This window comes from Coregonus clupeaformis, unplaced genomic scaffold, assembly GCF_020615455.1.
Source record: "Coregonus clupeaformis isolate EN_2021a unplaced genomic scaffold, ASM2061545v1 scaf1987, whole genome shotgun sequence".
Taxonomy (NCBI): Eukaryota; Metazoa; Chordata; class Actinopteri; order Salmoniformes; family Salmonidae; genus Coregonus; species Coregonus clupeaformis.
The window spans coordinates 17,071-40,368 of record NW_025535441.1 but is presented as its reverse complement, the minus strand read 5'-3'; the positions used below and the strand labels follow the sequence as shown (position 1 = coordinate 40,368).

The 23,298-nt window shown below is 42.8% G+C and overlaps 2 protein-coding genes across 2 annotated transcripts; both read right to left on the bottom strand.

The window, feature by feature from the left end:
- Positions 1-2,269: 2,269 nt before the first annotated feature.
- LOC121532644 (zinc finger protein Gfi-1b) lies at positions 2,270-7,842 on the bottom strand. The gene is made up of 5 exons (XM_045219029.1): positions 7,054-7,842; positions 6,677-6,837; positions 4,537-4,659; positions 3,119-3,284; positions 2,270-2,710 (listed from the first exon to the last, which is right to left on the bottom strand). The coding sequence occupies exons 1-5, from the start codon at positions 7,328-7,330 to the stop codon at positions 2,547-2,549; spliced, it is 891 nt and encodes a 296-aa protein (XP_045074964.1). The 5' UTR covers positions 7,331-7,842; the 3' UTR covers positions 2,270-2,546.
- A 6,512-nt stretch (positions 7,843-14,354) lies between these two features.
- Positions 14,355-20,784, bottom strand: LOC123488003 (EVI5-like protein). The gene is made up of 5 exons (XM_045219028.1): positions 20,235-20,784; positions 19,045-19,191; positions 18,528-18,623; positions 18,243-18,338; positions 14,355-16,422 (listed from the first exon to the last, which is right to left on the bottom strand). The coding sequence occupies exons 1-5, from the start codon at positions 20,394-20,396 to the stop codon at positions 16,108-16,110; spliced, it is 816 nt and encodes a 271-aa protein (XP_045074963.1). The 5' UTR covers positions 20,397-20,784; the 3' UTR covers positions 14,355-16,107.
- Between the last annotated feature and the right edge of the window lie 2,514 nt (positions 20,785-23,298).

Sequence of the window (23,298 nt, the reverse complement as noted above, 5' to 3'; positions counted from 1 at the left end):
ATATTATTATTATTATATTATTATATTAATGTCTGTATCGTGTTGTCCCTGGGGGTGGATGGGCCTGTCATGGTTACAAAGCTCAACAGCAACAATTGGAGGTTAGCGTAGAGGGAAACCTTCCGGATTTGTACCCAGTACCCGACTGGGCTCCTTGTCCTCATCGGGATGGGTCAGACAATGAGGAAGATACATTGGTATAATATTTTTGACATGCGTTTTTCTGGAATTTTTGTTGTTTTTCTGTCTCTCACTGTTCAAATAAACCTACCATTAAAATTATAGACTGATCATTTCTTTGTCAGTGGGCAAACGTACAAAATCAGCAGGGGATCAAATACTTTTTTCCCTCACTGTATCACCACCTGGTACGGCAACTGCACTGCCCGCAACCGCAGGGCTCTCCAGAAGGTGGTACGGTCTGCCAAACGCATCACTTGGGGCACACTGCCTGCCCTCTAGGACACCTACAGCACCCGACGTCACAGGAAGGCCAAAAAGATAATCAAGGACATCAACCACCCGAGCCACGGCCTGTTCACCCTGCTATCATCCAGAGGGCGAGGTTAGTACAGGTGCATCAAAGCTGAGACTGAAAAACAGCTTCTATCTCAAGGCCATTAAACTGTTAAATAGCCATCAATAGCCGCAACCCTGCACCTTAGAGGATGCTGTCCTATATACAGTGGGGGAAAAAAGTATTTAGTCAGCCACCAATTGTGCAAGTTATCCCACTTAAAAAGATGAGAGAGGCCTGTAATTTTCATCATAGGTACACGTCAACTATGACAGACAAATTGAGAATTTTTTTCTCCAGAAAATCACATTGTAGGATTTTTTATGAATTTATTTGCAAATGATGGTGGAAAATAAGTATTTGGTCACCTACAAACAAGCAAGATTTCTGGCTCTCACAGACCTGTAACTTCTTCTTTAAGAGGCTCCTCTGTCCTCCACTCGTTACCTGTATTAATGGCACCTGTTTGAACTTGTTATCAGTATAAAAGACACCTGTCCACAACCTCAAACAGTCACACTCCAAACTCCACTATGGCCAAGACCAAAGAGCTGTCAAAGGACACCAGAAACAAAATTGTAGACCTGCACCAGGCCGGGAAGACTGAATCTGCAATAGGTAAGCAGCTTGGTTTGAAGAAATCAACTGTGGCAGCAATTATTAGGAAATGGAAGACATACAAGACCACTGATAATCTCCCTCGATCTGGGGCTCCACGCAAGATCTCACCCCGTGGGGTCAAAATGATCACAAGAACGGTGAGCAAAAATCCCAGAACCACACGGGGGGACCTAGTGAATGACCTGCAGAGAGCTGGGACCAAAGTAACAAAGCCTACCATCAGTAACACACTACGCCGCCAGGGACTCAAATCATGCAGTGCCAGACGTGTCCCCCTGCTTAAGCCAGTACATGTCCAGGCCCATCTGAAGTTTGCTAGAGTGCAATTGGATGATCCAGAAGAGGATTGGGAGAATGTCATATGGTCAGATGAAACCAAAATAGAACTTTTTGGTAAAAACTCAACTCGTCGTGTTTGGAGGACAAAGAATGCTGAGTTGCATCCAAAGAACACCATACCTACTGTGAAGCATGGGGGGTGGAAACATCATGCTTTGAGGCTGTGTTTCTGCAAAGGGACCAGGACGACTGATCCGTGTAAAGGAAAGAATGAATGGGGCCATGTATCGTGAGATTTTGAGTGAAAACCTCCTTCCATCAGCAAGGGGCATTGAAGATGAAACGTGGCTGGGTCTTTCAGCATGACAATGATCCCAAACACACCGCCCGGGCAACGAAGGAGTGGCTTCGTAAGAAGCATTTCAAGGTCCTGGAGTGGCCTAGCCAGTCTCCAGATCTCAACCCCATAGAAAATCTTTGGAGGGAGTTGAAAGTCCGTGTTGCCCAGCGACAGCCCCTAAACATCACTGCTCTAGAGGAGATCTGCATGGAGGAATGGGCCAAAATACCAGCAACAGTGTGTGAAAACCTTGTGAAGACTTACAGAAAATGTTTGACCTGTGTCATTTCCAACAAAGTGTATATAACAAAGTATTGAGAACTTTTGTTATTGACCAAATACTTATTTTCCACCATAATTTGCAAATAAATTCATAAAAAATCCTACAATGTGATTTTCTGGAATTTTTTTTCTCATTTTGTCTGTCATAGTTGACGTGTACCTATGATGAAAATTACAGGCCTCTCTCATCTTTTTAAGTGGGAGAACTTGCACAATTGGTGGCTGACTAAAAACTTTTTTTCCCCACTGTATATGTAGGCAAAATATATATAGTCGGGAATCGACTACAGTTAAGGTAAATGTTAGAATTTTGAGTGAAGCATCCATCCCTTCCATCCATCCCCAGCTTCTGTTTAGCTTGTGCAGTGGTGCCCCTTATAATGAAAAAAATAACTGGGGCCAGCTATGACCATGTGAGGGTGTCTGAGTTGCTGTCGTCATTGTGGTTCTCCCAATTGTGAAAACTGAGCTCAGATCAGCTCTTTGCCAGGGTCTTAGTCTAAAGCTCTATGTACAGTGGTTCTCCTGGTTTTGTCTCAGGTCCTGTTTGCGCTGGAAGCCATAGAGGCAGTGGTAGGGCTGGTTACTACTGTGCTGACGGCTGTGGGTGATGAGGTTGGAGCTCTGGCTGAAGGCTTTGCCACACACCTGGCACACATGGGGCTTCTCACCTGGGATAGGAAAGCAGAGGGGACATACTGTATTAAAGGGGAAGTTCACTCTTTTATAACTTCATCTTAGATGGTTCCTCACCCTGAAGGTAGTCTAGTGGCCAGGAAAAACTATATAATGCTTGGTTCAGGTTTCTTTAATTAAAACAGCCACTACAAACTTCAGCTAACTTATTCCAAATCAATGAGTGATAGGGGCATGCGGTGGCTGTTTTATTTATTTTAAAGGCCAAATCACTTCCCACGTCGCCGTACTCTGGCATGTAGTCACTACAATTTTTTAACAGGCACCACATGCCCCTACCACTCACATGTTTTTTTTATTTTTATATTTAAAATAGTTAATATGTTTCGAACGTGACTGACAAAGACAAGATCCCTATTTCCATAGAATACATATCGACTTACCTGTGTGAATGAAGGTGTGTTTTTTCATATCAGATTTCTGGTGAAATCCTTTGCCACAGTATTGACAGGGGTAGGGCCGTGTGTCAGAGTGGATTAGCAGGTGAGTGGACAGGGTGGAGGCGCGCTTGAACACTTTCCCACACACCTTACAGCCATACGTACGCTCCTGAAACACATGGCCATATATTTATTTATTTATTTTTATTACGTTTTAATTAATCTTTATTTATTTTTTTACACCAAACAAAAACGAATATAGGTCATATAGTATAGGCCATATAATCATGTATAAGGTTTATTGTGGTGTGTTTTCCTGTATATAGTTTATAACTGGCATAAAAACCTTAAAACCCCCTAAAGTCGATGTCCGCGGAAATCTAATTAGCATTAAAAAAATGTCTGTTTTAAGATAGAGATCGTTTTTTTTTTGCATTGGATAAGTCTCAATCAACCGCATCCGCCTGTCGCAATTCCGCATCTGAGGTGAAAGGTGATAGAGCTAGAGCGGTGTTTGTCAGACCATGAGAACTATTTTGACCCCTCTATGGAAAGATGAGACTCTCACGAACATGTACATGTTTTGCTCTAGGATGCCCACAGGCCTCACAAGACTCGTCTGAAGGTCCCCTGATACCAGTTGAAAAAATTGGAAGTATATATGGAGACTATTTAATGCCCAAAATATGGGGTTAAATACATGTAAAAAAAAACATTCCTGATCTTTCTTATATATCTCACATATAGGAGAGACACTTCAGAACAAACTTCCTTTTGATATTTTTTTGGGGACTATATGTTGTTCCATGTAGTGAATCTGTTATTCAATGCGTTTGTATGGGCTAATAGCAGTAAGGCTATATATATATATATTTAAAAAATATATATACTTCAACGAGTCTTAAAATTCAAAATCAAATAGCTAAATGATCCTTGGTATGACCTTAAAACAATTCCATATAGCTTAGTAGAACCCACATCATGATGTCACAATGATGATCTGATTTATAATAGACCAATGACTGTTCATCTGGGTAAGGGGGTGGGCGCTAGACCATCCTATCAGCCAATCAGGGCTGTGTATGTAAATATATTTACATTTGTTTCCTAACGTGCCCACACGATTAGACAGAATTTCAAGGGCCAAAGGAGGCTCAGGAAAATAAATGATAAATACATTTTAGTTATTTTAATTAAATAAACAGTGATTTATTAGAATACAGTGATTTAAAAAATAAAAGTACAAAGTCTGCATGGGGGCTTTAAACATTCTGCTGATAATACACAATACACTAACATTTCTTTCATGGTATCTACTTTGAACCAGAGTTGGGGTCAAACCTGCTTTAAAACACTTTATTATACAAGTAATGGGGCAGGCACCAGACCTTTATTGACATCATTAGGTGTGTTATTCCTACCTTGACCCTGTAGCTCAAACCCAGGTCTGGCCTATAGCCATATGGCTGACTGTCAGTTTTGGTGTGTGCTGATGATGACTGCTTGTGTCTGCCACCATGGAACTTGTGGACATGGGACTCAGACTGGAGAAAGAAAAGAAACTCTGAAAAGAAAACAAACACTTTAATGTCATTTGCAGAAGAGGAGTGCAGTAAATATAATTGACCTCTTATTTGATCTAATCCTCACACTGGTCTTCCAGTCAGAAACAGAATAGAGAATCAAAGCACGTCAGACTTCAGTTGCTGCACTTTGACCTTTGGTTAATAAAAAGGCTGTGTGTAGGTCTATCCAACCCCCTCATTGGTATTCCAATGAGCCAGAATTGTTCACTATCCATGATGGAAGCAAACATAGCTTTCTCTTACCACTAATATCAAACCTTTTTCATGGAGAGTAGGATTGACGTTTAATAATTCACCTTTATTTACAGTACCAGTCAAAAGTTTGGACACCTACTCATTCAAGGGTTTTTCTTTATTTGTACTATTTTCTACATTGTAGCATAATAGTGAAGACCTCAACTATGAAATAACACACATGGAATCATGTAGTTACCAAAAAAGTGTTAAACAAATCAAATGTATATTTTATATTTGAGATTCTTCAAATAGCCACCCTTTGCCTTGACAGCTTTACACACTCTTGGCATTCTCTTAACCAGCTTCACCTGGAATGCTTTTCCAACAGTCTTGAAGGAGTTCCCACATTTGCTTAGCACTTGTTGGCTGCTTTTCCTTCACTCTGCCGTCCGACTCATCCCAAACCATCTCAATTGGGTTGAGATCGGGGGATTGTGGATGCCAGGTCATCTGATGCAGCACTCAATCACTCTCCTTCTTGGTAAAATAGCCCTTACACAGCCTGGAGGTGTGTTGGGTCATTGTCCTGTTGAAAAACAAATGATAGTCCCACTAAGCCCAAACCAGATGGGATGGCGTAGTGCTGTGGTAGCCATGCTAGTTAAGTGTGCCTTGAATTCTAAATAAATCACAGTGTCACCAGCAAAGCACCCCCCACACCATAACACCACCTCCTCCATGCTTTACAGTGGGAACTACACATGCGGAGATCATCCGTTCACCCACACTGCGTCTCACAAAGACACGCGGTTGGAACCAAAAATCTCCAATTTGGACTCCAGACCAAAGGACAAATTTCCACCGGCCTAATGCCCATTGCTCGTGTTTCTTGGCCCAAGCAGGTCTCTTCTTCTTATTGGTGTCCTTTAGTAGTGGTTTCTTTGCAGCAATTTGACCATGAAGGCCTGATTCACACAGTCCCCTCTGAACAGTTGATGTTTATGTCTGTGACTTGTAGCTCAATTGGTAGAGCATGGCGATTGTAACGGAAGAGTAGTGGGTTCGATCCCGGGACCACCCATATGTAAAAATGTATGCACGCATGACTGTAAGTCGCTTTGGATAAAAACGTCTGCTAAATGGCATATTGAAATCTGAAGCATTTATTTGGCCTGCAATTTCTGAGGCTGGTAACTCTGAACCTATCCTCTGCAGCAGAGGTAACTCTGTGTCTTCCTTTCCTGTGGCGGTCCTTATCAGAGCCAGTTTCATCATAGCACTTGATGGTTTTTGTGACTGCACTTGAAGAAACGTTCAAAGTTCTTGAAATGTTCCATATTGACTGACCTTCATGTCTTAAAGTAATGATGGACTGTCATTTCTCTTTGCTTATTTGAAAGAAATTCGACAAATTAACTTTTACGGCGGCACACCTGTTAATTGAAATGCATTCCAGGGGACTACCTCATGAAGCTGGTTGAGAGAATGCCAAGAGTGTGCAAAGCTGTCATCAAGGCAAAGGGTGGCTATTTGAAGAATCTCAAATATAAAATATATTTTGATATGTTTAACACCTTTTTGGTTACTACATGATTCCATGTGTTATTTCATAGTTTTGATGTCTTCACTATATTATTCTACAATGTAAAAATAAAGAAAAACCCTTGAATTAGTAGGTGTGTCCAAACTTTTGACTGGTAGTGTATACAGGTAAATCAATTAAGAACAGAGTATTATTGGCAATGACCACTTGTCAGAGGAATAGAATAACATAACTGACTTGGGATCATCCACTAACCTTTCCACACCATGGACATTCAGTCCCAGTGGTCCTGTGGTCACTGATCTGGGGACAGTCTCTGTATCGGGTCTCCCCCAGGAGGGGAGAGCCCACCTCCTCAGCAGGGCTGCCAGGGTTGAACGGGGAGGTAGAGTGGTGGTGCAGTGCAGCTCTACCATCTTAGGATGGAGAATAGCAGGTGGTTCATAAGTTACATTAATTAGCCCCTTCTAACAAGCAAACACTGATCTCTAGTAGGTCTGAAAAATATTGCAGTTTCAGTCTTAGCTTAAATGAACATTGTATAATAATGAATGATTATGAGAACAATAATACACACAACTGGCAGATGTACATGAGCTTGTGTTAGGTGAGCCTCAGTGTTCAACACCTACCTGAAGACATGGGACTAGTGGGGTGAAGGTAACGGTGACTATGTGAGGCAGGGTGGAGGGCTGGAGGTGGAGAGGGCTGTGGTGAGTAGGCCTCATTGTGTGTCACTAGAGACACTGCACTCTTAGGTGACGGCTGTCCCTGAAGAAGGGTACCCCACTGCCTCTTATCTGTTTCTGGGGGACCCACTGGCACCAGAGTCGTGCCCAAGCATTGGCTACCTGCTTTGGGGCGCAGAAGGTGAGAGCCCCCCCTCCTCACCAGGAAAGAACGAGGCATGGTGGGGATGCGAGAAGCAACAGGGGCACAGGGGGTTTTGTAGACTCAATCTAATGGAAGGAAAGTATAAGACCCTGCAATATGGAGTACATGAAAATTGACATAGTCCAGGTGTTATTCATATCAACCAACATACAGCAGGTGGCAGCAGTACTTTGACTTACACTGTCAAATTACTACACTGCCGTGTTCATAAAGCTTCTCAGAGTATGAGTGCTGATCTCGGATTAGTTTTACCTTTTCAGATCATTATGAATATGATAACAGGGACAGGGGGGACCTGATCCTAGATCAGCACACCTACTCTGAAATGCTTTATGAATACAGGCCCTGGTCACACAACCACTCCGAAAGGAACAGTGCTGTGGGTTTTGCTGACACAAAAATTATGAAGACAACATTTTTAAACCATAAAAACTAGCTCCATAATGAAATCCATTCAAATATGTTGAAAGGAAGTACCAAGTATTTTCCAGCTGAGTTTTCCCTATCTATTCATAAAGGAGGTAATTTATTTGGCATTAAATGTCCGTTATGTCTCTTCAGGGATGTAGCTCAGTTGGTAGAGCATGGCGTTTGCAACGCCAGGGTTGTGGGTTCAATTCCCACGGGGGGCCAGTATGAAAAAATTTAAAATACTGTATGCACTAACTGTAAGTCGCTCTGGATAAGAGCGTCTGCTAAATGACTAAAATGTAAATGTAAAATGTCCAATTTACAGAGACGTCTCTAGACAGATTGCCTTAGCCAAGTCATTGCACATACTCATTTATCTTAAGCTTGGTTGGATTGCTGCATAAATTGTGGCAACATATACTAGCACACAGTCTTTTGAAACCATTCCACAGCAGCTACAACTTCTCTTTTCATCCTAGTCAAATGGGATGGGAAGGTCAAGAGATTGACTGACTAGAATTGACCCAAATTCAAATAAACACAGCAGACCGTTGTGTATTGTCCCGACTCCAGACACACCCTGTGAGCTATCTCTCCTCTGACTGCACGGCCTTACAGGTGGCAAAGGGTAGATTATTGAATACATAATGAGAGAAAGGACTAGGGACAATAAGGCTCCCCAAAACAGCCAAACTTTATTTATTTTCATTTGCTGGATTCATACTGGTCTAAACTTCAGATATAAAATATTTCTCATTTTCTATATTCTATGTTACTAGGCAGAATAGTTCAATCTTTTGCCCAAGGGCCAATGGATCGCTATATAAAACCCGGAAATATTTATCCTGTGTAATTTTGCAGATACAGGGTGGCATTTGAAATAGCATAACTAAATAGGATGTAGATACACCGGTGGAGATGGATGATGATTAGATTGAACACATTGGCTGAATTAATTTGGTACAGTAAAAACTCACCTAATGAAAGAGGAATGACAAATCTCTGCCAACAGCTAGCCCTGTTGATGTCTTCAGTCAAGTAACCTGGTGAGATAACAAAAGAGCATTGATTTTAAAGATGGTGATACTGTACATGATAATTTGCTAAAAGCACAAAGCAAAAACAAGCTCCTAATCTTAATTGCAGGAAAGACTGCAAGAAGTAATTTATGCCATTATGGCTAGCAATGGAAAATGTGACAATCTCACTACAAAAAAGCTTTTTATACAATCTTACCAGATAACTCATTATTTAAAGGCATCCAAATGTCAACATTTCACGTCAAGAAATAGGCTGAACAAATATATTCAGGCTCAAATTCTTAATTAAATAAAATAAAAATATGATATGCCAAAATGTCAACTTTACTCCTGAATCTCCAACTAGTAAACTAATCATGTATCATTAAAGTTAAAATCTATCTACATGCTCAAATTTAAGCTCTAAGCTGTATTCAGCCACTGAGATGTAGTGTTCAGTTCAGTGAAGCCCAATGATACTGACTGGTAAGAACATGTCTCTCCACTCAGCAGCAGCCACCTCAACCACAGAGCTTCCTCAGAAAGACCAGACAGACTCCACTGCTGAGCAACAGGTCTTACTGTTGCCCCAAAAACACACGCATCGCTGCTTTGATACAGTATATAGGACCAAACAAGTCAAGATGTACTCGATCTCTTCACTTTCAAATGACCAAATGTCCTCTTTGACTTGAGGATGGTATACAAATCTATCAGTCTACTTCATTGTTATATCAAAACTATTCACATGATCACAAAACAGGAAGATGTGTAGAAGTGAGGCAAGAGAAAACCAAGTTACAAGAAATTGGATGAGGGAAGGATGGTGGGGTCACTTGAGTAATGTGCTGCAAAAAGTGTCAACACACATAGCTAAAGTGTTGAGACGGGGGGGAGGGGGGATTTCAAAATGGATGTTAGAGCAGAGAGAGAGGAGAGGGAAAGCCCAAACCGTAATGAACTGGTAAACCAATGTTGTGATGAGCAGAACGGGGGAGAAAGATAAGAGAGAGGGACAGAGAGGATAACAGGATCAATGGAAGATTACAATGGATTTTACATCCAAATGAAGACAGGGGTGCACACAATCAACACTCGAGTCAGCACAACAACACCGTACCACCTCGACATGGCATCTGAGAATGTGTAGTGTCAATGTTTATTTTATATCAATCATCATCAAGAACAGAACACTGAAATGTTTTCACAATATTGTCATTAATATCATCTTTATTACTGTCATGAATATACTTGACAACACATTGGTAGAATTGCAAGAGAGAGTGAACAAGGTTGGAGGGCGTAAAGTGGATCCCGACCTGCTGTTACATACGAGAGAAGTCCTACACCAGGGTTGTGTTTATGAGGCACCAAACGGAAGAAAACTGACTGAAACCGGGAGGAACTTCATGGACTTGTCCAATAAGAAACACTAATTTTAATTTTCTGTTGCAGAATGTTTTAAAATATTTTACATTGCGTGCCCTAATGAATACAACCCAGGGTATGCATGAGGACACAGTCCATAAGGGGGAGTCTCCATGATTAGTTTTTTTCTTCTTTGAGACAGACAATGGCATGTACAGTACATTGTAAGCGTTCCAGTTTCATTCTAACATTGTTATATATATTTTTTTATCCTTCAGTCCTAGCTCAACAGTGGCCTTCACCTTTCTGAGATGTTTTTGGTGAACACCACCCTAAACCAGAGTGAAAATGCTGAACTGTCTATGAAAATTGCATTCGATATACATGTCATTTATATACTATGTATAAATCTACCTACATTATGGCACTATAGAAGATTTAAACATGGAACCCTACCCTTCGCAACACCCAAGGATCTTTGCCATGATCTTAGTTCAGATCATAGAATAGCCATACGAACGCTAATCATAAAACTACATGGATGACAAATACACATGAAGATGCCCTCGGAGTCAGTATCAAAAAGTATTTTAGTCACAGTTATAACAGTTATAGTTCGGACACTGGGGAACTCCACATCCGAGCACCATCTCTGAACAGCTGTATAGTGTTTGATGTGTTATGCAGGGTTGGAGGGGTCGATTCCGTTTAAACTCAGTCAACGCAGGAGACTAATTGTCATTCCAAGTCAATAATTGAAAAGTGGCATCTGTTTTGAATTGAAAAGGAACTGACCCCAACCCTGGTGTTATGCGAGTGTGGAGCGAGTGCACAATACTTTGTGAAAATTAGACACTGTCTGACCAAGACCAGTGGTGTAAAGTACTTAAGTAGTACTTTAAAGTATTTTTACTTATGTCGTTTTTTGGGGTATCTGTACTTTACTTTTTATATTTGACAACTTTTACTTCACTACATTCCTAAAGAAAATGTACTCACTAAATACAAATGCTTTGTTTGTAAATTGTCTAAGTGTTGGAGTGTGCCCCTGGCTAACCATTAAAAAAAGCAAGAAAATGTCTGGTTTGCTTAATGTAGGGAATTTGAAATTATTTCTACTTTTACTTTTGATACTTAAGTATATTTTAGCAATTACATTTACTTTTTTGATACTTAAGTATATTTAAAACCAAATACTTTTAGACTTTTACTCAAGTAGTATTTTACTGGGCGACTCACTTTTACTTGAGTAATTTTCTATTAAGGCATCTTTACTTTTACTCAAGTATGACTCAAGTACTTTTTCCACCACTGACCAAGACTACTATACTCTACCGCAGGTTGACTCAACACATGGAATTCAAACTCCCTCCTATTGCTAAAGTAATGCACTGACTGACTAGTCCAGGATGTTACAACAGACAACTGTGATTTCAGCTGCTACACTGGTTTTTAACCTCAAAGGTGGTTATTTGTAATACTTGAGTGAGCGAAAGATAGGCTACATGGCGGTGGAACCCCATTGGAGGAGCTCCCTTATTTCTTCGGCAGTTGGTGACAGGTTCCCCTTCATCCATCATCACTGTGCGACAAAAGCCAGGTACACAACAAATCTGAGTACATGGCATAATTTGAACATAAGAAAACAAAGCATGATACAAAGTTGGGATGCATAGGCTTGGTGGCATAGCATCATACAGTACCTCAATACTACCAAGAACCTTTACAGGTGCTCACCAATACTGACATGAGACAGGGCCTTAGCTTGCTACACTAAGCACTCCAAGCATCCACTCCAATATTCCCAGGACAGCACTCACTGCTTTAAGTCAAGAGGAGATCTTTAATCTTAGAATCTATATCTAGAATCTTTAAATATAGATTCTGACTGTTAGAATCTATATCTAGAATCTGTTTAGAATCTGTCTTAGAATCTATATAACACCCTTTTGAATATATTACTACACACATCCTCTACAGTCTGCATCAGCAAATCAACTCAATCGTTCTTGTGATATATTTATATAAATACTTTCGTTTTCAGGTTGTCATACTGAATTATTCAATAATATTCCATACGTTTTGCTTCCACTGTTGTAAGAATATATAAATGTGATATGTGAAGTGTCTGCCACAGAAGTAAGATAATGCTCCTTCCATCTATATTAAAGAAGTTTGTATGGAACCCTTTTCCCCCTTGACGTTGGGAAAGCAACTACATGGAGCTTCTTTCTGGATGGCTATCATCGATTCCCATGATCAACTCTCTCCCATTGATACAAACAACATATTTGAATGCTTTGGAAACATGACACCAAGCCGATGCATTCATCACCCCACTCCTAGTGACTGAGCTAAAGCTAATTCTAACAAGCATTTGTCATATATTCAAGACAATTGGGATGATATGCCACATAGTTAGCCAATGAGGTATTTACACTAGGCAAAATACTGATTCCAGTCTGACACCTGTGCATTATAGCCATCTGAAGCTGTAGTAACAGCATGCATCAGATAATCAGACATTTTCAGTAAACACATTCAACTGAATGTTTCCATCCATCCCTAAATCCTATTGGTAACAGGCAGTAGAAAGAGGAAGTGATGTCACAGTTGGATGTTCTGGAAGGAGAGGTATTGACACATAATACATTACCATGACTGAGACGAGAACAGCAGAGACATAAACAAGAGTGATGACCCTGGTCCAACTTGATAATTATACACTGCTCAAAAAAATAAAGGGAACACTTAAACAACACAATGTAACTCCAAGTCAATCACACTTCTGTGAAATCAAACTGTCCACTTAGGAAGCAACACTGATTGACAATACATTTCACATGCTGTTGTGCAAATGGAATAGACAACAGGTGGAAATTATAGGCAATTAGCAAGACACCCCCAATAAAGGACTGGTTTTGCAGGTGGTGACCACAGACCACTTCTCAGTTCCTATGCTTCCTGGCTGATGTTTTGGTCACTTTTGAATGCTGGCATTGCTTTCACTCTAGTGGTAGCATGAGACGGAGTCTACAACCCACACAAGTGGCTCAGGTAGTGCAGCTCATCCAGGATGGCACATCAATGCGAGCTGTGGCAAGAAGGTTTGCTGTGTCTGTCAGCGTAGTGTCCAGAACATGGAGGCGCTACCAGGAGACAGGCAGGTACATCAGGAGACGTGGAGGAGGCCGTAGGAGGGCAACAACCCAGCAGCAGGACTGCTACCTCCGCCTTTGTGCAAGGAGGAGCAGGAGGAGCACTGCCAGAGCCCTGCAAAATGACCTCCAGCAAGCCACAAATGTGCATGTGTCTGCTCAAACGGTCAGAAACAGACTCCATGAGGGTGGTATGAGGGCCCGACATCCACAGGTGGCGGTTGTGCTTACAGCCCAACACCGTGCAAGACGTTTGGCATTTGCCAGAGAACACCAAGATTGGCAAATTCGCCACTGGCGCCCTGTGCTCTTCACAGATGAAAGCAGGTTCACACTGAGCACGTGACAGACGTGACAAAGTCTGGAGACGCCATGGAGAACGTTCTGCTGCCTGCAACATCCTCCAGCATGACCGGTTTGGCGGTGGGTCAGTCATGGTGTGGGGTGGCATTTCTTTGGGGTGCCGCACAGCCCTCCATGTGCTCGCCAGAGGTAGCCTGACTGCCATTAGGTACCGAGATGAGATCCTCAGACCCCTTGTGAGACCATATGCTGGTGCGGTTGGCCCTGGGTTCCTCCTAATGCAAGACAATGCTAGACCTCATGTGGCTGGAGTGTGTCAGCAGTTCCTGCAAGAGGAAGGCATTGATGCTATGGACTGGCCTGCCCGTTCCCCAGACCTGAATCCAATTGAGCACATCTGGGACATCATGCTTTAGTCCAGGTCTGGGAGGAGATCCCTCAGGAGACCATCCGCCACCTCATCAGGAGCATGCCCAGGCGTTGTAGGGAGGTCATACAGGCACGTGGAGGCCACACACACTACTGAGCCTCATTTTGACTTGTTTTAAGGACATTACATCAAAGTTGGATCAGCCTGTAGTGTGGTTTTCCACTTTAATTTTGAGGGTGACTCCAAATCCAGACCTCCATGGGTTGATACATTTGATTTCCATTGATAATTTTTGTGTGATTTTGTTGTCAGCACATTCAACTATGTAAAGAAAAAAGTATTTAATAAGATTATTTAATTCATTCAGATCTAGGATGTGTTATTTTAGTGTTCCCTTTATTTTTTGAGCAGTGTATTTATGATGATCTGATCCGTACACTTATCTTATTTTTTTTATTGCCTCTGATCGGTCAATAACAACAAATAGCTTTCTCTTTTTTTTTTACAACTTCAAATTAACCCCTTCACGTCACTCACCCAGCCTTTTGACGGACACATGCCAATCAGTCCCAAACTAGTCAAACTCTAGCCTCACCATTAGACAAAATGAATGATTGACTGAGCCATTGTTGTCCTTTTACAAACACTTGTGGGTTAATATATGCTCTTAGGGTTTAAAAATGCCTTAAGGGTTTAAAAATGCCTTTATAAAGGAGTTCTATATATGTGGGTATTTCATAAGCCATAGGTAGAGACATCATTATAAAGTATAGCCATAACCATTCAACAATTTATTCACGGTAGTTTTTGCACTCGCAACTGATTCCTGGGAGAAAGACTGGGAGAAAAAAGGAAAATCATAGCAGCGTGTTCGTTCTGTCTCTTACATGCATCGTTAATTACCCCGTCCGTTGACACCTCAGCGTTAGGATTCAAGTTGGCACAAAGGACCGATGGAACTCAACGTATATATCAAGTTTGGCCGCCGTCGGTATCTATATATTTATATAGATATATAAAAAAAAATTAAAATAAATAATAACATAAATAATAGCAGAAAGAAAACCAACGATTTGGCAACGTGGAGATTTTCTTTTACATTACCCATCGTAATTCGCTTGCCTTGTTTCATTTGCAAGGCATTGAGACACAACATACATATTTCAGTAAGGTAAATTGATAATATTCATCTATGCATGGGATGTCATCTAGTAACATCCCTATGATATTGATGTGTACAAGTCCATACCTTACTTCTCCTACCTCTATCCTTCCATCATTCCCTCCCATTTCTTTGAAGAGTGTGTATTGTGAGGTTACAGTGGAGGGTTGTTTCTATTTTAACAGGCAGTGTAGGTGGCTAATGGGTCTTCCTGGAATGATGGAATGACAGAAAGAGAGAGAGAGAGAATAGGAGAGATCGAGAGGGTGATCAACTTTTCTGGGAGAAAAGGAGGAGGAAAGAGATGGAGGGAGACAGTATGTTTCACATCTCTCATGGGACAGTACAGTACGAGCAGGGTCAAGCCCAATAAGACATCCATCTCCTCTTTCACCGATCCCAAGTCCATATTGAAGTCCTTCCAATTTGAGGGGAATCATTTCATCAAAGCGATGTCCTATGCATCTCATAGTCACTGCTGTATGGTTGGAGTATTGAAAGTTGAAAGCTTTTTTTGTGTCAATTTTCAGTCCCTTTTATTTTCTTGTCTTTCTGTGTGGATAGGATATGCTTGCTGCACAGTGAGCGAGCGTACTGAAGTAACATGTTTTTCCACTCGGGTCCGGAGTGCAGTGTGGAAACTAATGGCAAGGACAGGACAGGAGAGGGGAATTGACTATACCCCCATAGGGAATACATGGTCTGCCGGTGAGAATGTAGAGGAGAAAGAGATTGAGGGAGAGCGAGTGAGATAAAGAGAGCGATCAGAGTGAAGGAGAGAGAGGAGTGAAGAGAGAGGTAAAAGGGGGAGATGGAGAGAAGAGAATTACAAAGAGAGGAGAGACCATGGCACCAGCACAAAGGAGGGGAGTATGTCTGTTACAGGTTACAGTAGTTTAGGATGAGAACAGTAGTACAGTACATTTGGGGTGAGTACAGTATCTCTACTGTATCTTCAGTAGTCTAGGTCAGCACCAGGGAGTTCCAGGGACCTCCATGGCTCAGTTGTCCAGGACCTCAGCACACACCATGCTAGTGTAGAGCTGCTGCGAGGGGCCGTGGTGGGGGTGGTCCGGGTGGGCCTCAGCTTCACTGTCGGTGCTGCCCTCGCTGTCCAGCCTAGCCGAGGGGTGGGGGTGGGGCAGGGCGGGGTACATGGCGTCTGGGGGGATGGGGCTGGGGAGCAGATCCTCATCCGAGCTCAGGTAGTCGCCTCCGGCCGACGAGGGGCTAGCTAGACACAGGTCCGGGTAGCCCCCACCCCCGTCCCGGGAACTAGGGGCGAACTTGGAGCGCTGCCCGCGGAGCTGCCTGATCTAAAAGAGAAAGAAATAAGGATATTTAAGACATTCATACCCGTAGATCATTATCACAATCATCTAGGATATTACTGATATCACAAAGAAAGGCTTTTGATGGTGTTTCAGTTGGTGAGAAGAGGGTCTACACTGGTTGGAAAGTGACCCATTTCTATAGCAACCTGGTATGGTGTTGTAGCCTGCGGTGAGAGCACATCAGACAGGATTTAACTCTGTGTGTGGGTGTGTTCTAAATCTAGTACCTGGTAGTTGATAAATAGGTTGATAAGGTCTGTCGATAAGCTTTACAGAAAGTCAGATTGCCTGTGGATTTTCAGCTGCCAGTACAGATTTAAGTCTGTTTTACTATGAAAGAACCTGCTGAAGCACCAACCACTTCACCAGTGTGTGTGTGTGTGTGTGTGTGTGTGTGTGTGTGTGTGTGTGTGTGTGTGTGTGTGTATGTGTGTGTGTGTGTGTGTGTGTGTGTGTGTGTGTGTGTGTGTGTGTGTGTGTGTGTGTGTGTGTGTGTGTGTCGATCACATATGAAACCTGCATCAATTACGTGTAGTGGGTGTCCCTTGCGTGACAAGCCACAGCCGGTCTCCGCTTCAGCAAGTACATGTGTGTGTCTGTGTGAGCGTATGTGTGTGTGCATGTGTAGATACCACACTGATTCAGTACTTACAGAAAACTCTGAGATTTGTATTGAGTTAGGCTGGTAGGAGGGGGAGGGTAGTGGTTAACCAATAGGAACACTATGACTAGGCACTCGCCCACCTCTTCCTCTTCTGTCTCGGTGTACAGCAGAGCTCAATCATGTACACTATGCTGGCTGGGAAAAACAGATCTGATTCTAGTTCAGCCCTTTCCGAAGTGGATCAATACTGTACTATGTTGAAATGAATCATATTGTTCAGGGACAAATCAGAATATTCAAAAGTCATTGGCATGACAAGCACTTTAAAATCATAACTTCAAGTTACTAAAAAAACATGTGAATCTCTAGTTATGATACGGTCCAATACCAAAACATGAATTAATTAGCTAAATAGATGCCTGTTGAGCCTTCTGAAGGTGAATTTCTCATTTCTAAACTTGAACCATATTTTAATACACAGTAACTCAGTTGAATTGCTAGGAATTTTGAGACCGGAAAATTACTGCTTGCTAATTTCAACTTTTCATGAATATTTCGGTACTCTTTACGGAAAGGCTCCATATGACGAATATAACCTACAGTATGCACTCTAAGAACTAGTGAACAGAAAAGGGCAAGGCAGTCTCATCACTCCCTCCTCTGACATCCTTCTCACGCACAGCCTCACACTGAATGAGCAAGTGTATAGCGTGGTTCAGCTGTGTTTGTGTGTGTAATTTTAAGCATGTGAGAATCAGTGTTGTCTAGTTCTCACACGCATTCATCGCTCTCTTTCTGAGGTCTGGGGTTTTGAAGGGGTATGTCTGTTCTGTGGTTGGAAATGTCATACAGAGGAAGGCCAGTGTTCCCTGATTGCAAGAAAGGTAGATTCTAGTATGTCATGCTTCATGTGGCGACCAACATCTATCATTTCAGAGAAATACAAAAAGCATGAGGGGATCTGATTCACATGTAGGCTAAACTAACCCCAGACACTTGAGCTTTTACTGGTGTGTGTGGGGGTGGTCCCGTGTGGCTCAGTTGGTAGAGCGTTGCGCTTGCAACGCCAGGGTTGTGGGTTCCATTCACACAGGGGACCAGAACCAAAAAAAGTATGCAAATGTATGAAGTCACTACTGCAAGTTGCTCTGGATAAGAGTGTCTGCTAAATGACTAAAATGTTAAATGTGTGTGTGACCTCGTTCTTGAGCTCTCCGATCTGGTCTCGAAGCTGGGTGATATACTGGCTGGAGTCAGAGTGGTTCAGCTGACCCTGGATCAGACCCTCCTCCTTCTGTAGGACACAGGGATAGGGGGATGAGACACACAAACTCACGTACGCAACCGAACAGTCAACGCCAAAGAAGCAGGGAAGACGATCTCTCCAATGCACACATACCACCCAGAAGAAATCTAAATACACTTGACAATGACATCCAGTCAATATGGAAGTCAAGTTTAGATCTGTATACAAACACCCCACCTGTATCTCCAGCTCAGCTATCTTCTGTCTGAGCTCAGCCATGGCAGCCATGCTGTCAGCCTCCCGCAAGCGCACCGCCATCACCTCCTCTTTACTCTACAGAGAGAGGGAAGAGAGTGGTGGAACAGAAAAGAAAATACAGAATGAGAAAAATCACCTCTGGTGCAAAGCCTGAGTGAAAGCCACTAGTCCATCTAGTTGTGCAATAGCGTCTGTTTGAATTGCAGCCTCACACACAAAGCCCACTTATCAATGTCACCCTTGACTGCTTCCATTTCCCCCACCCTCTCCTTTACCCACCTCTCTCCCTCCCACCATCTTCTCACCTGGCAGTCAGTCCACTTATTCCACTACCTTCCTCCATCCTCCCCATACCTTCTCCACTCCCCCTCTCCTCCCACTTCCATCCATCCCTCCCTCTTTCTGCATCTTCATCTCCCGTCTTACCTTGCAGCCCACTTATCCCACACATATCAATGCTACCATTGGCTACCTCCATCCTCTGCCTCTCCCCCACCTTGCAGTCGAGCTCAGCCCGTTTCCTCTTCATCTCGGTGAGCTGGGCCTGCAGCCCCTTGTTCTGGCCAGCCAGCTGCTGCAGCCTCTCCTGCAGGGCGGCGCTCTCCACCTCATGGCGCCCAATCAGCTTGCCATGAATCTGGTTCTGAAGGTGAAGAGAGAGTGGGGACACTGTCAGAAGGCTGAAAGCGTAATTAGTCACTCTGGATTAGCGTCTGTGAAATTACAAGTATTTAAATGTAATGTATATGATATTAGTTGTCTGCCTCTGTCTAAGTGTTTCAACAAGAAATAATGAAGTTTGTAACAAAAAGCAAATTTGAGAAATGAACAACTTGTACTTCCACACACGCAAATCACCCGTTGAAATCAACGCATTATTTATGTGAAACTGAGTTATGCACACGTTTGTCAAGTTACATAAAGGCCCAAAAGCAGGTTAACGTTTATTGGGATGAATCTTGTCCTGGAGGCAGAGCTGAGCGATTTCCACTAGATGGGCAGGCTGCAAAGTCAAAATTGGCTATATTATAAACAAAAATGAAAACAAAAATGAGCTTTTTAGTCTTAATTTAAGGTTAGGTTTTAAATATGCTTTTATGACTGTGGCTGTGCCAGCTAGTGACCCCTCTGCAGAGCTGCCTCCAGTACATGAGTCATCCCAATAAATGCCAACCTGCGACCCAAAGTGATGAACTGTACGAAATGTGTGTGTGTGTGCCTATGTTGTTGTATAGAGCTGTGAATAATCCACCACAACAAACATCTCACTCATCAGGGTGAGAAACATGAGTGTGGAACTGAATGTTAAAACACTGAGCGAGGTACTTTCCATAAATCAAAAAGATGACAGTAAATGTATCTTCCTTACCACTTTTATACTGCATTGTTCTTTCACAATGTCGTATAATGTCACACTATTTGTCCTTGGAATTTATCTATCATTTCCACACAGTATTTGATGTATGAATTACCCCCTAGTCATTTAGGCCTAATGAAAATCTCTATTAGAAATGTGATCCAACACAATGCATTTCCCTAGGCTGGTCCCAGAACTGCTTCTGCCGTCTTGCCAACTCCTATGGTCATTGTTACGTGCAACAGACCTGGTATCAGACTAAATCAATAAGAGCACAAACAGATCTGAGATCAGGCTAAAGTATTTCACCATAGTGTTACTCCACTGACCTGGCTCTCCAGCTGTATGGCTTTGAGTTTGACCTCCCTGAGTTCAGCCTGGGCCTGGGCCTCTCTCAGACGCACCCCCATCAGCTTGTCCTGCAGCTCGTTCAGGGCGTTCTTCTTGGGGGATTCCTTCCAGTGACCTCCAACCCCACCGCTTTTTGACATGTGGTGCTGGAGAGGGAGAGAGAGAGAGGAACCGAGATGAAGAACAGGTTAGAGAGCCACAACCATGGTGCATAGGTTCTCCATCCATCTCTCTCTTTCTTGTGCCCCTGCTGGTTTACATCTTTGGGTTTACTTTCATGTCTGAGTGGTGACAGAGAGTAGAGGTTTGCTGAATGTATCCTTTAATGGTGTGATGACTCCACTGTAATCTTGTAGATTCACTAGTAGATCTTCTATTAATCTACCTACCACTAAATGTAACCGGTGTGAAATGGCTAGCTAGTTAGCGGTGACGTCACTCGCTCTGAGACCTTGAAGTAGTCGTTTCCATTGCTGTGCCAGGGCCGCAGCTTTTGTGGAGCGATGGGTAACGATGCTTCGAGGGTGACTGTTGTCAATGTGTGCAGAGGGTCCCTGGTTCAAACCCAGGTTGGGGCTAGGAGAGGGACGGAAGCAACACTGTTACATTGATGCTGTTGACCTGGATCACTGATTGCTGCGGAAAAGGAGGAGGTCAAAGGGGGTGAGTGTAACCGGTGTGAAATGGCTAGCTAGTTTGCGGTGCGCGCTGGTAGAGTTTCAATCAGTGACATCACTCGCTCTGAGACCTTGAAGTAGTTGTTTCCCTTGCTCTGCCGGGGCTGTGCTTTTTGGAGTATTCTATGCTTCAATTTGTTGGGTGTGCAGTGGTCCCTTTCCCAGGTTGCGAGGAAAGGGACAGATACTGTTACATAACACTGTTCTTCTAGTCAACTTTACTATGCTCTCCCCTTCTAAAGCCTTCCCGTTCCCTCTGTACGACCTCTGTGGTGTGTTACTTACCTGCCAGCTGGTTGAGCTCGGTCACCGTGTCACTGCATCTCTCTGAGGGAGTGCAGTGTCTCCACTCTCTGAGCTTCACCCTTCACTCATTCAGCTGCTTTTCTCATCAGGCAGAAGTGTCCTCTGACAACTACGATGAAGATATGAACACACGGATACAACCACACACACACACACACACACACACACACACACACACAGGTGTGTTCTCTTCACCTTCTCTAGGTCCAGTACTTTGTCCTGCATCTCTTTGAGGGCTCCCATAGCTCCGCCTCCTGCGCCGGGACTGCTCCACTGCTCTGCAACCTCACACTCTCTGTGTACTGAGACTCAACACATGACCAATTTCTATTACCAATCCCTACACTACACATCCATCCAATCACAACTACTCTCCTGTACTAAGGCATCAGAAATAAAGATCATCCACCCAGCAAAGTCAGAAGAGGACTGGGCCAAGCCCCTCAAGACTGGTTCCTCTCTAGGTTTCTTCCTAGTTCCTCTTTCTAGGGGTTTTTCCCTACCACTGTACTTCTGCATCACTTTCTCTTTAGGATTTTGTATCTTATAGCACTTTACTGTATATATCCTTTAAATACATTTGATTGATTGATTGTCAAACTATCTATTTTTTCTATTGATGTGATATAACCGCTCAGTCTATCAGTGTATCCACGAGGTGATTCACCTCATTTTTACACCCAAGTATAATAGTATTACTAAAAAGGAGACGTGAGTACGCTCTGTTACTGTGTTTGATGTTGTGGTGGGATGACGAAGGATGTGTTGGCAAAACTGCAACAACGGAAACATGGCAGTTTCTCCAATAGATGCATTTCAGAAGAGAACAGAGAGGGATGGTGAGAGAAGAAGAAGTTGGACACAGGGTAGAAACCAATATTTTTGTAGGTGTATGCATGGCATAAAAGCCTTTCTTTCTTTGTGAATTAAAATACCCACTCAGTTTCATATGAGAGTGGGTGTTATGATTTCTGGCTTGGTAATATACCCAGGCTAATCATCGGGGCACAACACACACTATCTACCACCCTAAACTCCATTCCATACACACACCACACACACTATTCTACCCCCAATCCTAGTAGATCAAAGCCTAGTTCACTGTGTGTTGAAAGACTGATTGGAGGAGGAGGAACTCAAGAAGCAATGTCAACGTATAACTCTCACCCCCCCTATTCGTTACATGGTGAATGAGTGTAATTAGTGTGAAGAGAAACTGCTGCACATTGTTAAAACCTACATAGCCATAATATACATTTAAATGTCTCTATTCCTTTGAAACTTTTAGTTAATTTTACGGTTCATTTCTGTTTATTTCTTTTTGTTTATTATCTATTTCATTTGCTTTGGCAATGTAAACATGTTTCCCATGCCCAATAAAAGCCCTTTGAATTAAACTGTAAACCAACGTCTGTAGAAAGGATTGTGGTTCCTACACATTTAGTAACAGAAACATATCTATATGAAAAAAATATTTAAATTATGCACTACTAACTGCTTAAGTCGCTCTGTCTCCCGAGTGGGCGCAGTGGTCTAAGGCACTGCATCGCAGTGCTAGCTGTCCTCTAGAGATCCTGGTTCAATCCAGGCTCTGTCATAGCCGGCCGCGACCGGGGGAGACCCATGGCGCCCTTGGGTTAGCGTCGTCCCAGTAGGGGGAGGGAATGGCCGGCACTTTCGGTTGTACTGCTTTACAACGCACTTCAGGGTTGTGGAGTTCGATTCACACGGGGGCATATAAAAAAAATATTAATGCACTAATTTGTAAGTCGCTCTAATCTGCTAATACTAAATTAAATTTCCATCTTTTGTTTTGCCGTAGTTGGGGTCTTGCTTGCATTCAAAGCAGTTCCAAGCACTAACTGACAAACACGTGTTTGAATAGACAAAAACAACAAGTGTGTGTAAGAGATTTCAAGCGGCATGCTGCACACATGATGCAGCGCACCTTGAGGCAAAGTCACAGAGGAGCATTCAGTGTTGCTGTAGCATACAACACACACAATCACACAAGGACGAGCACACACAGCTGCTAAAACACTTAGCTACAATAGAATAA